General features: G+C 37.8%; 1 protein-coding gene across 4 annotated transcripts in view; it reads right to left on the reverse strand.

Annotated features, from left to right (window-relative positions):
- Positions 1–15396, reverse strand: part of Nuak1 (Nuak family kinase 1) — a 44360-nt gene that overhangs the window by 23017 nt on the left and 5947 nt on the right. For all 4 annotated transcript variants that reach the window (XM_028180629.2, XM_028180631.2, XM_028180630.2 and 1 more), the window contains exons 2-7: positions 8490–8595; positions 5550–5749; positions 4371–4479; positions 3981–4089; positions 3567–3686; positions 1205–1337 (exon numbers count right to left, since the gene is read on the reverse strand). In XM_028180629.2, coding sequence (XP_028036430.2) covers positions 1205–1337; positions 3567–3686; positions 3981–4089; positions 4371–4479; positions 5550–5749; positions 8490–8590 — 772 coding nt within the window. In that variant the 5' untranslated portion in view covers positions 8591–8595. The remainder of the gene's footprint in view (positions 1–1204; positions 1338–3566; positions 3687–3980; positions 4090–4370; positions 4480–5549; positions 5750–8489; positions 8596–15396) is intronic.

Below are 15396 nucleotides of genomic sequence, written 5' to 3' on the forward strand. Positions count from 1 at the left end.
ATCATTACCTTGAGCAATAATTATTATTGATCATAAGCAAAAACAAAACGACGCTTGTTTAATGTTTATTTACGTTTTACATTTGATCAGTCTTTTTCGCACTCGTGCACTTTGTGGATATTATGAAGTGTTTCGTTGCGATATACCTGCTTATTATATTTTGTTGTGCATAAAATTAAGTCTTGGCGTTCATTGAATTAGGTCTGTGTTATAAAGTATAGTAATATAAATAATATTTAAGCTGATGATTAAAGTGTAAGTGTATTGACAGCAAATCATATGATATAGGTATCCTAAAAATCTTATCTTATTTTTTAAATATCTCTGTATCCCCATGAACAATATTGATTTTAATTTGTTTACAATAAAAGGGATATATAGTCTGTTATTTAAACTTAATTTCATTACTGTCCTTGAACTTCGTTTAGTGGGCCGTGCAATTTATGGAGAGTGGCCCATGTCCTTTGTAACACCCTAACTGCATAATATGAATCATAGAGAAAACGCGAATATACACCTCAGACCAATTTGAAATTGGAACTGAGTATAAATTGGTTCGCGGGAAGACGCTAGAGTACTTAAGGTGTAAATAATTCGGGTAGTTTCTAACGTTACATTTTTTTAAGAGATTTTTTGACCTGGTACTTTAATACCTTTAGGTCAAGTCTTATTTTAATTTTTAATCCTATTTTTATGAAAAATGATAGTATGGAGTGAAATAAAATTAAATGAAATGAAGATGATTAATTTGAGACATTAATCAACTGGGATGAAATGAAATGAAATGAGATGAAATGATATGGGATGAAATATAATCTCAGTGAAATTGTGGTCATTTACTGAGATTTTTTCAGTGGACTTTTTGGAGGATCCCGAGAAGTTACGTCCAGCGGATTTGTTTCATTTTCCCACATTTGTGCGCCTTCACAGATATTTAACAGTTAATAAATCACCGCTATTACACATTTAAACCTGAAGAAACACTAAATGGACAAAATAAAATAAATCACACAACTTCATTCCTCGCGTTCCCGCCAAAAAGACCCAAAAAGTCAACTCGACACAGATTCACCTGATGACCACAGATTATCCATTACGACACCGACTCCGATTCTTAGACTGGCTACGTCTAAAACAGTTTCGCCCCTATCCAACTGGCCGTAATATTAACCTCCCTTTGATAATGAAATAAAACGACACTTACTCGAAGGATTCCTGGGCTCGTAATAGTCTCCGTTACTGATTTGCCTGACCAGCCGCTTGAAGTTGGAGCCATCGAACGGCATGGCTCCGTAGACTAGAGTGTACAGGAGAACGCCTAGAGACCAGCAATCCACCTGATCAACAAACACAGGATTGATTTATACATCGGACCAATGTACCTAATGTTCTAAAAAAGATATCCCTTATTAATTTTTTTATTCCTTTAATGCGCGAAGCTGGTATTTAACATTAATGACGTCACCATCATGTTTAATACTCCTGTTTACTGGTACCATTGATTGAACAGGACAAATTGTAGATATGTGATAATAAGGTTATTAAAGTCATCTGACTGCTTCGAGCGTTGTAATAAAGAAATGTACCTTTAGAATTGAAGTGGCTTAACTAAAAAAAATAAGAAAATGAGTTTTATACTTTCAACAACTTATAAACATGTATTTTAAAAGTTTAAGAAATAAAAAAATTTAAATAAAAAATTAAATTTTATTTAGAAAAGGTCAAAAAGTACAATTTCCGTCTTTTTCAACTTAAGCGTATACCCTTAAATTTTAAGGTATGCGCTTTAAGGTTTAAAGTATTAAAATCTAAACATCAAAATTATAGTTCTTCAATTAAATTTTTGACGTTTACCGAAAAACATGAATTTTGAATTAAACCACGCAACAATTAATTCTAAAGGTGCGACGTATTTTTATTTAAAACTCATTTAGAGTTGAGTATCGCATTTATTATTTCAGACTTCATTTCAATTCAATTGTGAAAGTAATTTTTAAACATGCCTCCGACTCGCGGAAGCCGAATAAATATTAGTTTCTTAATTACAAACTATCCGACAAAATTAATTTATGAAATGATATTTATCTGTACATCAAGAATACTTTTGGAAAATATTCAAAGTTTGTCATCGATTCTATTTTTGTGTTCACGTTTTCACGTAGGTTGTGATTTTATTAGAATTATAAAAGAGCGTTAGTCTCTAATCTGAATCTAGTGAATTAAAATATATTTTAGAGGAAAAACGACGAAATGTTTTTTTTTATTGCCCTGGCAGGCAGACGAGCATACGGCCCACCTGATGGTGAGTGGTTACCGTCACCCATGGATTTCAGCAATGCCAAGGGTAGATTCAAGCCGCTGCCTACCGCTTAATACTCTCCACAAGCCTCTTTTAAAGAAGGACATGTCATAGCGCTCAGGAAACACCGTGGAGGGGAGCTCATTCCATAGCCGGGTGGTACGTGGCAAAAAAGACCTCTGGAAACGCACTGTCGATGAACGCAGCGGTTCCAGATGATATGGACGAACTCTGCTCCGATGGCGGGAGGTGCGATGATAAAAAGGAGATGAGGGGATCATCTCAAACAATTCCTCAGAGCACTCCCCATGGAACATACGGTGCAAAATACAGAGGGAACCGAAGTCCCTTCGCAGAGCCAAAGGTTCCAAACGATCCGTGAGAATGGGATTATCGACGATTCGAACGGCCCTCCTCTGTATGTAATGTAATGTACTGGTTTCACGATATTAGGACAGGACATAGCTGGGAAACGAGTGGATTCCAAGTTCTGTTTCAATTGAGATTGAACTTGATACGTATTTAATCGCCCTCATCTCCCAGCGTGATATAGCATCCCATAAATTACCACTAAAAAGGTCACGTTACTAGCTACTACTGCTGCCGTTTTTTTTCTACCTATTCTAGTGACCTCGAGGGGTTATACTAGATTCACTGAACGAATAGCTCACGGGGTTCTAACTTGGTGACCTTGATAACACTAGCCCGCTTCCGTATTTCAGACGGGATTTTAAATATGTTTTCGGAATGTAAAGCCGCGATTTGTCATATAATACTATGCCAACATACATGGAAAGTCATTTTGAAGTCGTCGTGGCCTAACGGATAAGACGTCTGGTGCATTCGTGTTGAGCGATGCACCGGTATTCGAATCTTAGGCGGGTACCAATTTTTCACGATTGATTTCCACGGTGAAGGAATAACATCGTGTAATAAAAATCAAACCCGCAAAATTATAATTTGCGTAATTACTGGTAGCAGGACCTCTTGTGAGTCCGCACGGGTGGGTACCATCACCCTGCCTATTTCTGCCGTGAAGCAGTAATGAGTTGCGATTTGAAGGGTGGGCAGCCGTTATGACTCTACTTGAGACCTTAGAACTTATATCTCAAGGATGGTGGCGCATTTACATTGTGGATGTCTATGGGCTCCAGTAACCACTTAACACCAGGTGGGCTGTGAGATCGTCCACCCATCTAAGCAATAAAAAAATAATTATAGCTCGTTTATCGCGATAAGAACGAAATGTTACGATAAGAAATGTTACCTCGGGCCCGATATAAGGTGTTCCTTTGACGATTTCAGGAGACGCGTACAGAGGTGACCCGCAGAACGTGGACAGCAAAGACGTTTCTTTGAAAACGTTCGACAAACCAAAGTCCGCGATCTGAAATAATTTAACGAATCGTAAAATGAATAAAGAGCAGAATCACGACGAGAACCCAAACACTCAGATTCACTCATTCATTTGTTTCTGAGCTACTCACAATACACAACCGACTAAATATTCGAAACAATATGAGAAAAATCGTGGGTTATGCTACGGTAGGCAGCGGCTTGGCTCTGCCCTTGGCATTGCTAACGTCCATGAGCGACGGTAACCACTCACCATCAGGTGGGCCGTATGCTCGTCTGCCTATACGGCAATAAAAATAATCAAATACGATTACTCTGGACGTACCTTAGCGCTTCCAGTATCGTCTAACAATACGTTTTCTAATTTCAAATCTCTGTGACAGATTTTGTGAATGTGACAGTAATACACCGCAGTGGCGATTTGTCTGAAAAGCCTGTTAAAGAAAAGAAAAATGATAAACAATAATAATAATCATAAGACAAGAAGATCACGGCTTTTAGGCGTCGTCAGTGCAGACAACAACATAGCTGCATAGTGGGTGGATAGTGCGACATATAAGTCAATATGATCTTTATTGAAGGATCTGTATCAGAAATGACATTATATCCGGAAAACGGGGAAACTAGTTTAATTTCACTTGCTGAAATATATCCCAATAACTAGTAGAACTAACAGTTTTTCACAAGCATTTACTTATTAAAGTATGTCACATACCTTCGGGCTTCATCCTCTTGTAACACTTTCCTCTGACTAAGATAGTCGTACAGTTCGCCACCGGAACAGTATTCCATCACTAGGATCATTTTTTCACTGTTTTCGAATACTGTAAATGTCAAGGATTAATTTTATTTAAGGCCACTTTACATTCAAGCTGACTGAGATAAAAACAACATAATAAATCTAAATTAAAATTCGAATCACAGTTCAATCAGCCTCAAAAGAAATAGTAACAACAACACCTGTGGTAGGATTTCAAACAGTACGCTAGCATCCCTAGATACGAACTTCCCCACAATACGATCATACTTTCCAGATTGAAGGGTGGTTCATCAGTTAAATTATGGAAACAATAATAAAAATATAATCTATTGAATCAGAAGCGTGGCTTAGGTGAAAATTTGTTTGTAATAAAAATATCCAATCCTCCTTGATAAAGTTCTTTGAACCGTAGTGCACTTAACGAGTCGTAAACACAGCATCAGTCGCGTGAATTCTAAGAAGCATACGATTCTTACTGTCTTTATTTTTGTGCTTAGAATTGATCCATACACTATAATTTTACATTTTCATAATCTTTTTAGAATGAAAGTGAATATATACGCCAATTGTTCACCTAATTTGATTTAGAATAGCTAGAATACTCTTGGTTAAACTGCAAGAGCCCCTGAGCCACGAGCAACCCCTCCATTCTAAGAAACGATTGTAAATGCCCTAATTGATATTGACACAAACTATACGTTACTGTTCCATTCGAATAAGGTATAATCTTCTAAATTAGATTGTACTTCGGATCCGCGCTAGTCGTCGCTAAAATATGATTAAATCAGCCATATGTACTTTACTGGTGGTAGGACCTCTTGAGAGTCCGCGCGGGTAGGTACCACCACACTGCCTATTTCTGCCGTGAAGCAGTAATGCGTTTCGTTTTGAAGGGTGGGGCAGCCGTTGTAACTATACTGAGATCTTAGAACTTATATCTCAAGGTGTGTGGCGCATTTACGTTGTAGATGTCTATGGGCTCCAGTAACCACTTAACACCAGGTGGGCTGTGAGCTCGTCCACACATCTAAGCAATAAAAAAAAAGGTAAAGAACTGTTAAATAAATCGCTTCCAACATACAATAATAATCTGTAGCGGAATGTTCTACGACCAATAAAATAACAGTATCATACCTTCATAGATATGTACAATGTTTGGATGTCTGACCGACGACATGATCTGTACTTCTCTTCTTATACGAATCAGATCCGCTTCAGATTCGATCTTGCATTTCTTTATTGTCTTAATGGCCACTTCCTGACCGGTCTTCTTGTTGATACCGAGCTGCACCTTGCCGTACGTGCCTTGTCCTAATTTTCTTACTATGTCAAATCTGTGGAACACATTTAGGTTTAAGAACAACTTTTGACTTGATACATTACGTAAAGTTAGCCGTAAATATGAATAAGGGAAGTTTCCAGAAATATTTCGGTATTTCTCTTTTTGATTTCCAAGAAAAAAATCTTGCGTCAAAGAAATCTTTCGCGCCTATGCTCATACTGCAGAAGGTCTTAGATCAGGCGCACACCAATAAGTGTGTGTGTGTGTGTGTGTGTGTGTGTGTGTGTGTGTGTGTGTGTGTGTGTGTGTGTGTGTGTGTGTGTGTGTGTGTGTGTGTGTGTGTGTGTGTGTGTGTTTGTGTGTGTGTGGTTTTTTTTGTCGTATATGTTTGTACAGTGAAGCCCTCGTCATTGCTCAGTTGCGTTTAAGCTTGTATCTTGGCTAGTATATGCTAGTAAACATATAGATGTCTATTCCTCATTATATCGTATTTAAGGTATTTATAGCATAAAACGAGCAGACGGCGTATTCGCTAATAACACGTGCTTAACTAGTAAGTACATTAAGGATTGTAACTATTATTACACTTTTGTAGTTACCGACTACTATACAGCAAACGCACTTGGTAGTATCAGGCCTACATATCAAATAATATACTCAATATTATGAATCAGCAATGAAATGAATAGGACTTGCTAAATTAAATCGATTTGAACGCTAATATATAAAGTCATCGCGACTAAAACTGTACAGTTTACATGAAAGATTAGCGTCGAGGTTCAAAACATTTAAGAAAATCAATGCGTCATGCTAACGCATTCACACGTTTTCCTGACACGGTTTTATGTTACGAACTCAAAGCGTTTTTTTATTTGAAAATTTATCTTAGTTCTCTTAACACACAATTCGAATGTAAAATGAAAATTATTGTTGCAAGTTTGCATCGTCTCATGAATAATAACTACTGATATTAGGAAGAAATGTTCCAGATGTGAAGTGAGCCTCAAAATCTAATCGAATTCCTATTTTTAGGACGCGAGCACAAAGGATAATTTGAAGTGTATTTAGAAAGATTGCCGTATTCAAACCGTAATGTAATTGCAGCAGATACCAACAGAACAGTCACACCTACCCGCATGACTTCAAATTAAGACTATAAGGAACGTGAAAGTTTGTTTTTTTTTGCAAAGAGAAGATTTTTCGTTAAGTAATCTTCTTTGCGTAAGCTGCCGTGATGCCGTGATAATACTACATCACCTCGTTGGTCTATGTTAGTTAGTGATCAGACTGCTGATGTAAGGCATACACGACTTTGATCCTCGATCGAAGTTAACATCTTTAGGATACTTGGAATACACCTGTGTGCACCTAATAGAAAAGAGGAGAACCTAGCTTAGGGCTTTTAAATCAAAAACTCGTATGAATTGTACCAAAAAAATTACATCGAACTTTACCCACGCGCACAAACTGATATCGCATGGCTATTGTAAATCAGGAATTTGGTAACATACAAACACAGGGTCACATTCACCAGCCGTCAGATATTAATCAAAGACTATGTATGATTGATTTACATAACTTTTCTGTTGTGATATTTCAGGTCATGCATGTTACCATTTCGACATTATGTTGAGCACGAAAATATCTACAAAAACGGGAGCACTGAATTGACAGACGCGTAGTCGGAAAGTGTACAGACCGGGCCCAAATGCTTTATTTTACATATACCATTTTATTTTTTAAAATGACGACCGATAATTCATAATTTTCGTGAAAACGTAGATTATTTCATTTCCGCTTCTAAATTTCTCGAATATAGTAGTCAGTATCAAACATACGAATCAATATTCAATTGACACCCAAGTTAAAATCTAAAATGATGTAACAATCAACCTTTCCTCCTACGACTTCCGAAAAATCGAGTGTAGGAAGGTGAATGATCCGACACCCTAATGTCGGTCATTGGTTGATGACGTCACTGCCATCACGTATCCACACAAACGCCGAGGCGTAGCTCGGTGTACTTCTAAAATAATATTGTTTAAAACGGCCGACGGCGGCGTCGTCTCCTATTCATCGATTACACGAGTGTCTTACTTTCAATGCAAACAAACCCCACTGAATGCAAATATGTAGTTCTATTTGAGGCGAAAATAATTTACAGGTATCATTATTTTACCACCTACACTTTAATACACAGCGTTATTTTATTGCTACAACGCTTAGTTATTGGCCAAAGTTGTGTTGAGTTTAGAAAGTAAATCGTAGTGGAAATCTGATAGCATTATGTTTGACTTCACAAGAATTAAAAATTAGTTCAAAATATACAAGATAACATACCTACTAAGAGGCCACCTTAACATAAACGGAAAACAATATTTATTAGCTAATCTCGCCAGAGGCCGCGACTATGGCCTCCTCGTTTTAAGTACATTCTACAATCTTCACTCCTACTCAGAATTCCTATCTGGACATTAACACAACTCTTAAGAAAATTTGGCTATCATGTGTTCCGGTCTGAGGGGCAGAAGGGTCGCTGACTTAGTGGAACTGAAATTTCGACCACTCAAGGCACGTTTTTATCTATACAAGCAAAATATATCTACCGTAGCAACCGGTAAGCAAAAGTATAAATACTTATATACGTTTGCCGAATTTTTTGTGTCAAATTTCTTTTGGCCCAGAGTTTTGCCTCATAACGAGGACGGGTAGGCGTACTCGGGGGTCCGACCGCTATAGTTTTCAGGAAGTATATCTTTAAACTATATACATATGTACTATGTGTCAGTTACCTTTGTTTGAGCCTCAGCCGGTGGTCGTGCATACGCACGTCGCCGGTGTTTTCGATCCCGTCCATGATATTGGCGGTGCGCTTATTTTCGCCCACTACCATTGTGACTGCAACAAACAAGTTAGACATTCACTTACATAGAATAAATTATTCATTCATAAATTATTTATAAAGGAAAGGATAAAATAAACAGTGTTCGTTAATTGTTGATTCTTACGAAAAGTTTACAATTTATTCATTGCATAAACTCAAATATTTGCCTTGAGTGAGAGTTCGTGATTAGATTACGAATTATCTACACACGATTTAAAAACATGTCTTTTTAAAAAAAAACATAAAAAAAAGTAATCGTACGCGCTCTGTTCAAAACACATGGTGAAACACGAATAATAATTTTCTTCACGAGCAAAAAAAAAAGCCAAAAAAAAACATCCCAAATTTCGGGAATCACCGCATATTTTTCGAATTTGGAAGAGCTCTCTCAGATATTAAACGTTGGCGAGCACCGAGTGTCGGAGTAGGTGTCATCGTCCATCAGACAAGCTTGTATATAAACTGGCAAACGATACAGTTTTCACGCCAACAGGGACCTACCTGTTCATTAATTTAATGTAACAAGGGTGAATGCTAATCAGTGCCGCGGAGGTTGAGGCTCGTAGAATGTACGAGATACATTATTATTCATTACAAGAACAAACAATCAAACGGTCTAATTGAAACCTTAGGCACGTGGGAAGGCAACTTTCCATCGGAACAGATGCGAAAGTGAAATTGAAGTTTTTTTTTTTTTTAAATCTCGACAACAAGAAATCTTTTACTATCTATTTTTGCCATTAATGTTACCACGTTATAATATTATTTTAGGGTATTCGAAGTTATGGCCATAACAGCCTATGGATATTGCTATGACTATTCCAGACAATGTAGTATCGTCATGGAATAGCACCACCCCGTATTTTAAAGTAGGAAGGTATAGCAAAATAGCGACTAAGGGATGCGCCGAAAAATGGGCGATTCCCAACCAGAATTTACTAATGGTACTCTGTTACTCTGATAGGTACCACTGTTCAGCCTATTTTGATCGCAATGCAGTCAGCCATTTTACAATGCAATTGAAGCTTCGACTTCTATCTCAAGGTAGAGGTCGCCGTTCACGTTGTGATGCTATGGGGTCCGTGACTTTCTATCTACGACAAGTCTGCTATCTACTGTTGGATACTGTCAACGCTTAGATACAGGAATTTCAAAACTAAACTGAATGTAATTATGTTTGATTTGCAGATTCGCAAAACTAGATAAAATCGTCGTAAAACCGCCTACATTTTCAGTCGGTTGACGAAAATACTCAGCCACGTTCATAGCACAAAACTTAAAGTAGCACAACGATCTCCAACTAAAAATCAAAGTTCTTCGGGGAAAAGTCAAACACCAAATTATTTCTGAAAATAACCAGGAATCATTAAAAATACAAAGAAAGATGTTAGTCAGCTTTTGATCAATTAATTAATCGACTTCATTTCTCGACTCTGATTTTAGAGCTTTATTAATATATCTCGCCCACTCTACTAAGAACCAAGAAACATTATACTAAAAAAAGTAGGTATGCCATTTTAGTATTGTATTGTAACCATTATATGATCGCTCAACTTGAATATCATAGAAATCGTCGTGCAATGCAAGTCGACTAGTGAGGCCCAATACACGAAAAGAATTGAAATAAAACTGTCGCCAAATCAAAAAAAAAAACTATCATTAACTTAATGCATGTACAATTACAGAACTGTTATTTTCGATTTCAATATCCTGTTGTCCATTTTACTCGCAATACCTCATTTTCATACAAAACTAATTAAATAACGCTACGCTTCGTTGAGCTAAGCTCCGTGAAAAAAAAAAAATTACGTGCAAAAGATCGACTGTGGTTTCAAATGCAAAAAAAAACTAATAATGTAGTTTCAACTTACACGGTTGAACACGAACGCACGGAAGACGAACCGGTCAAACATTTTCTTAAATAAAATATATTACGTAGTTATGTTTAATAATTTAAGTTCGTTTTGGAAAATATTTTAATAAGTATCGATTGCAAACTAAACTAAAACTTGTCCTAATATGTCCATTCAATGGTAACTTGTCTTAATTAAATATGAAAGGCAATGAATGAGACATTGAAATGCTTAATTTCGAAATTTGGGACTCAGTTTTTCTTTGGCATTGTTTTGATGGCCTTACGACCCTTGGATCTTATGTCTCTAATTTTGAGATAAGTAAGTTAATAAAACCTCCACCTTGGACACTATGTTCGTGTAGATTAGAATGATATACTGAATTATTATCCATGGTCATTGGTTATAATTATTAACCATGCAACCATAATCTCTGGTTTGTAAGCGGCCTCGTCGGTATACGAGGCCAAGTTGTATTTTCAGTTTAACAGTTTAATTTTACTCATTGAATACATGGCACGAGATTAAATTCAATGATAGTTTTTGAAATTTAATATTAGGATGTTTATACATATTTTCCGAGATCACGGCCCATCTAAGCGTTTATCTATGCCTGCACCACTACAACACAGCCTGGATCTGTAGGTGGGATTAAACGGAATAGCATGAATAGCATTGATACTTTTTTTATTCTCCTGCCTTTGCTAATAGCCTTGAGAGGCTATTTCAGCTTCGCCTTGACGTGTAGGTGAGATCACGGGGCTCAAACCGGAGTGTTGATAGCACTGGCCCAAGCAAGAGCAGTGCTTAGCAGAATCTACCACCGAATCGGAAACGCGATCCACTGAGAAAATCCGGCGAGAAACTCAGTGGGCTGTGTCTATGGGTTCATTTACTCGTCGAGCCCTTCGTCGCAAGCGACGGGTTTGGCGTAGACGGTGACCGGTGCTTGAGGTACCTAAAAGCACCGTTAATGGATCGAGGGGATCCACAATGACGTGTTTAGGGCCACGTAGACTGTTTACCATTCGGTCCACAGGATCGGGTATGAAATTAATACGAAATTGGTAGCTTGCATCATTTCTTATGACTAGTACTTAATATAAGAAAAAGAAGGGTTAAGACACACACTGCTACGGAGTAATAGAGAGAACGAATTGCTCTAAAATCCAGGAACAATGCACATAGAGCAGACCTTAATGATTAATTTTCCCTGAACTAACTATGTATATAATTTTAAATCAATGACGTCGATGTTTGGCAACTAATTCTCGCTGAAAAATACCCAGCTCCAGATATTTAGTCTCTAAGCATATCTCGAACAATACCACAAAACAATTCAGTTCTCACTATTTGACATTGACTCATCGTTCTTGTCTCATTCCTGTTATTTTCATTCACCTTGGCGACACGATAAAATTGTAGTTTCAATTATTTTCTTCTTTTCTTCAACTTTTAAGTATATCTGAAGTATAATTTCTTCCTTTTTTTAAACTTTATGTAAGTAATTTTTTATTTGCCAAAATGTTTTCGCGCCTTAAAATGATGTTGATTGTTGGCATTATCGAAAATTCGAGAGTTGTTTTTCTTTAAAGTCATCTAAGAATTCATCAGAGAATGTGCAGCAGCTTTTTACCATTTTACCAGAGTTCTGCAATTGCCAAACGGTTGTTACCGGAGCTAAATTCGATACTAAAAATATGGCCTATTTCTACTTCACATAAAAAATATATATGTCGTGGATAACGACTTTTAGTTGTCGTGGATAACGACTTTTAGTAATATTAAGACGGTGGTTTTGATTATTATTTTAAATGATGAAATGTTGTTTTGATAAATATCACAAAATGAAGGGTAGACTCCGTAACGCCACAGTATAAAATGGCGGTACGTGGACAGAGTCGTGGCATTCCGTGTCAGACAGTCATTCCGTCCGTCTCAGTCAGTGAGTCTCTGACAGTTAGTCGGTCAGTCAGTCAGTCGATCTGTCGGTATGTGGAACGAAACTGTCGGTTTACCATGTCATTGTGAAAATTGTGTGTGTTGAGTTTCAATAATTATTATTGAAAAGTTTTATTGACTAAACTGAGTTCAATCGAATACGAGTGATGACGGAACCTACCGCTCAGCCATCCCTGACGTGTACCAACATATATATGACGATCGGTCAAGACTTTTCTATCCTGAAGAACTCAAAAGCCTTTTCGGAAAGTAACTGTACATTATCTACAAGTATTTCAAATAAAAAGAGTTCGGGAAAAAATCATTGAAAAAAAATTGACTTGTCGGGCAATTTCGATTAGCCTCGAAGGCTCCGTCAGCCGGTCGTCCTTGGGTGAGCTGCGATGTCTGTTTGAAGTTTTTGCCGCGGTAATCCTCTTACTTCACCTGGGTTTTGACCTCGGGGGGATCGGACGCTTGGGCGAGAGACCAGGAGTCATTTAGGAGTAGGGCCCTAATTTCCATTCCTAGGGCCGCCGGTCCGCTCCCAACGTCTCAGACCTATATACCCCACGCGCACCCTACGCGCGGGGACCTCTTAGGAGGATCGCTCCCCAGCCTTGCATCCATACAAGTTCCGAATTACAACATCCAAATCGTCGCTCGTTGGTCTACCAAGCAATATCACCCACTTGGTGAAAGATCTTCCCTTTGACATTCTCGATATCTCGAAATATGATTTGGGACCGAATTATTTCATTGATTTTTATTATGTTTGGTTTAATCTTAATTTGGTAATAATACGATCAAAGACAGGCAGATAAAACGCCAACTGCGTAATTACTGGTAACAGTCCTCGCATATTGGTACTCGTAATAACATCCTGCTATTTTTGTGCTGTTGTCATACGTTCGATTTTCAGTCTTATACATTAAATTGAGATTCCAACTTTGTCTCAGCGGTTTCGTGTCAGGTTAGCGACATTTACCTAATGACCTTTACCTATAGGCTTTAGTAACCGTAAGATCAGTCACCATCAGCACCAATAAAAAGTTTTCCGTAGAAAGTTAAAACTCAGGTTGCCGGAAGATACTGATTTTTTTACAAAATTTTGATATTAATCTTTCGTTCCTTCAGAACTGAAAATGTAAATGTGCTGCTTTTCGTTAATGGTTCATATAATCTTGAACTGTCATCGTGACTATTTTCACGTGTAACACAGAAACGTGTAAGCCGGCATTGTCCTTGCTTTAACCGAATCAAAAACTAGGGCAGTTACATTGGATGTCAATGTTTGTCGGTCGGAAGCATCCGCTCCGATGGCATTAGCCGGCATCGTGTGAGCGAGAACGGTCACGCTGAGAGAAAAATGCGGCCCATGTAGCCAATTAACATGTGGGATAGTGTGGGGCCGGCGTCTCGGCGCCTCTATAAATATCGCGATTCGTGCGCGCGCCCACCCCTCAACCTCGACTCTCGACAGCGAGGAGCATTGCAGCCGCTCCGCCGCCGTCTCCGCCCGGCACGGAACCAGGAGACCGCAGCCGTAATCACATAAAGACGACCACAAATACGATCATCAGTAACATTTTGACGTTACGATAATCGATGTATTTTTATTTTTATTGGCAAAGTTTTACAATAATAGATGTAACTAGTCACGGCATAAAATATTTTGTTTAATACATTACGAACCATACAGATGCGCTAAGTCATATATTAGTGGTTTTCTATTTTAAATATGTACTATTGGGTTCTTAAAGATTAAGATGGTTTTTTTCATTATTGTTGACGATTATGCCGTAACTTCGTAAATTCGTATATAGAAGAAACGAAGCATCAAAGAACTATTTAACCCTTTTAGGAACTGAGTGAAAAGTACGAAAAAAGATCCTCATTCAATTGAACGATCAAATGGTAAATATTCTCAGTTTGAGTGTTACTAATCATTTACGTTATAGCGGTGGTTCAATTCAAAGTGTATCCCGGAAGCTAGTCGTCCGGCACTGGTACGACATGGTGCGAGCGTCATCAGCCCGCGATCCGTGGACACAGAACGTGCGGCAGCGATCGACGCTATTTCGGTCCTCAAACAGTTGAATAACCTCCAATCAACTATTCGCACTTGCCTCTGCGGACTACGGAGCTTACTATTTACAAATCAGATTCATCAAACAACGTTTTTGTAAAAAATACTTATATTTTAAATTATAAGGAATCATAATCAGTAATGTATTTACATTTAGATCCAGGCGGTGTCGACCCAAGCATAATTTTCGGGTCGCAAAAAATTAAAACGTAACAATAAGCGATATTTTCAAAACAATTTTAAAATAAGGTAATTGAACCTAAACCTAGTGGTCTAGCCGCTAGTCATGCCCGTATCTAGTTTAACTTTAGGCTTCAGAACAAACAACGCCGGAAATTCACTACCTCTAAAAGTTTTAAGACTACCCTCAACCCGAAACTGTCGATTCGATTTTGTCAACCCGTCACAATACATATGGTAACTTTATAATTAAACTAGCTGTATCCGTCCACTTCGCTGGGCATTTAAAATTAATATTATTATTTATTGTCATTATTATTAGGGAGTCCAACACTCATATAAATATTAGCCTATCCGTTAAGTACATGTATTTTCTACATGAATACCAAGTTTTAAGTCAATCGTATGCTTGGTTCAGTAGTTATATTTGAACATCCGTAAAAACCACTGTAGATTTATATATTAGTATAGATATTCTACGACTGCTTAGGAGGAAGGCTGGAAACATCAACAGAATATCGGAGCTCGAGTGATCACAATAGTGAGGTTCTTAAGCACGAACCAGGCGTGTCGTAGATATTTTGAAGCGACTCCTATGTCGATGGGATGGTCGTTGTACGTGATCTTTCTTCATTTGTAATTTAGTATGTATCTCTTTACCAAGCTGTGTCCTTTTCACGCTTCTTTATAATGCGACATCGAGGTCAATAACACTGCTTGCAGAAACACTGCTCAATATCAAAAGCAAAACT

Source organism: Bombyx mandarina, chromosome 22 (genome assembly GCF_030267445.1).
Source record: "Bombyx mandarina strain Sakado chromosome 22, ASM3026744v2".
NCBI lineage: Eukaryota > Metazoa > Arthropoda > Insecta > Lepidoptera > Bombycidae > Bombyx > Bombyx mandarina.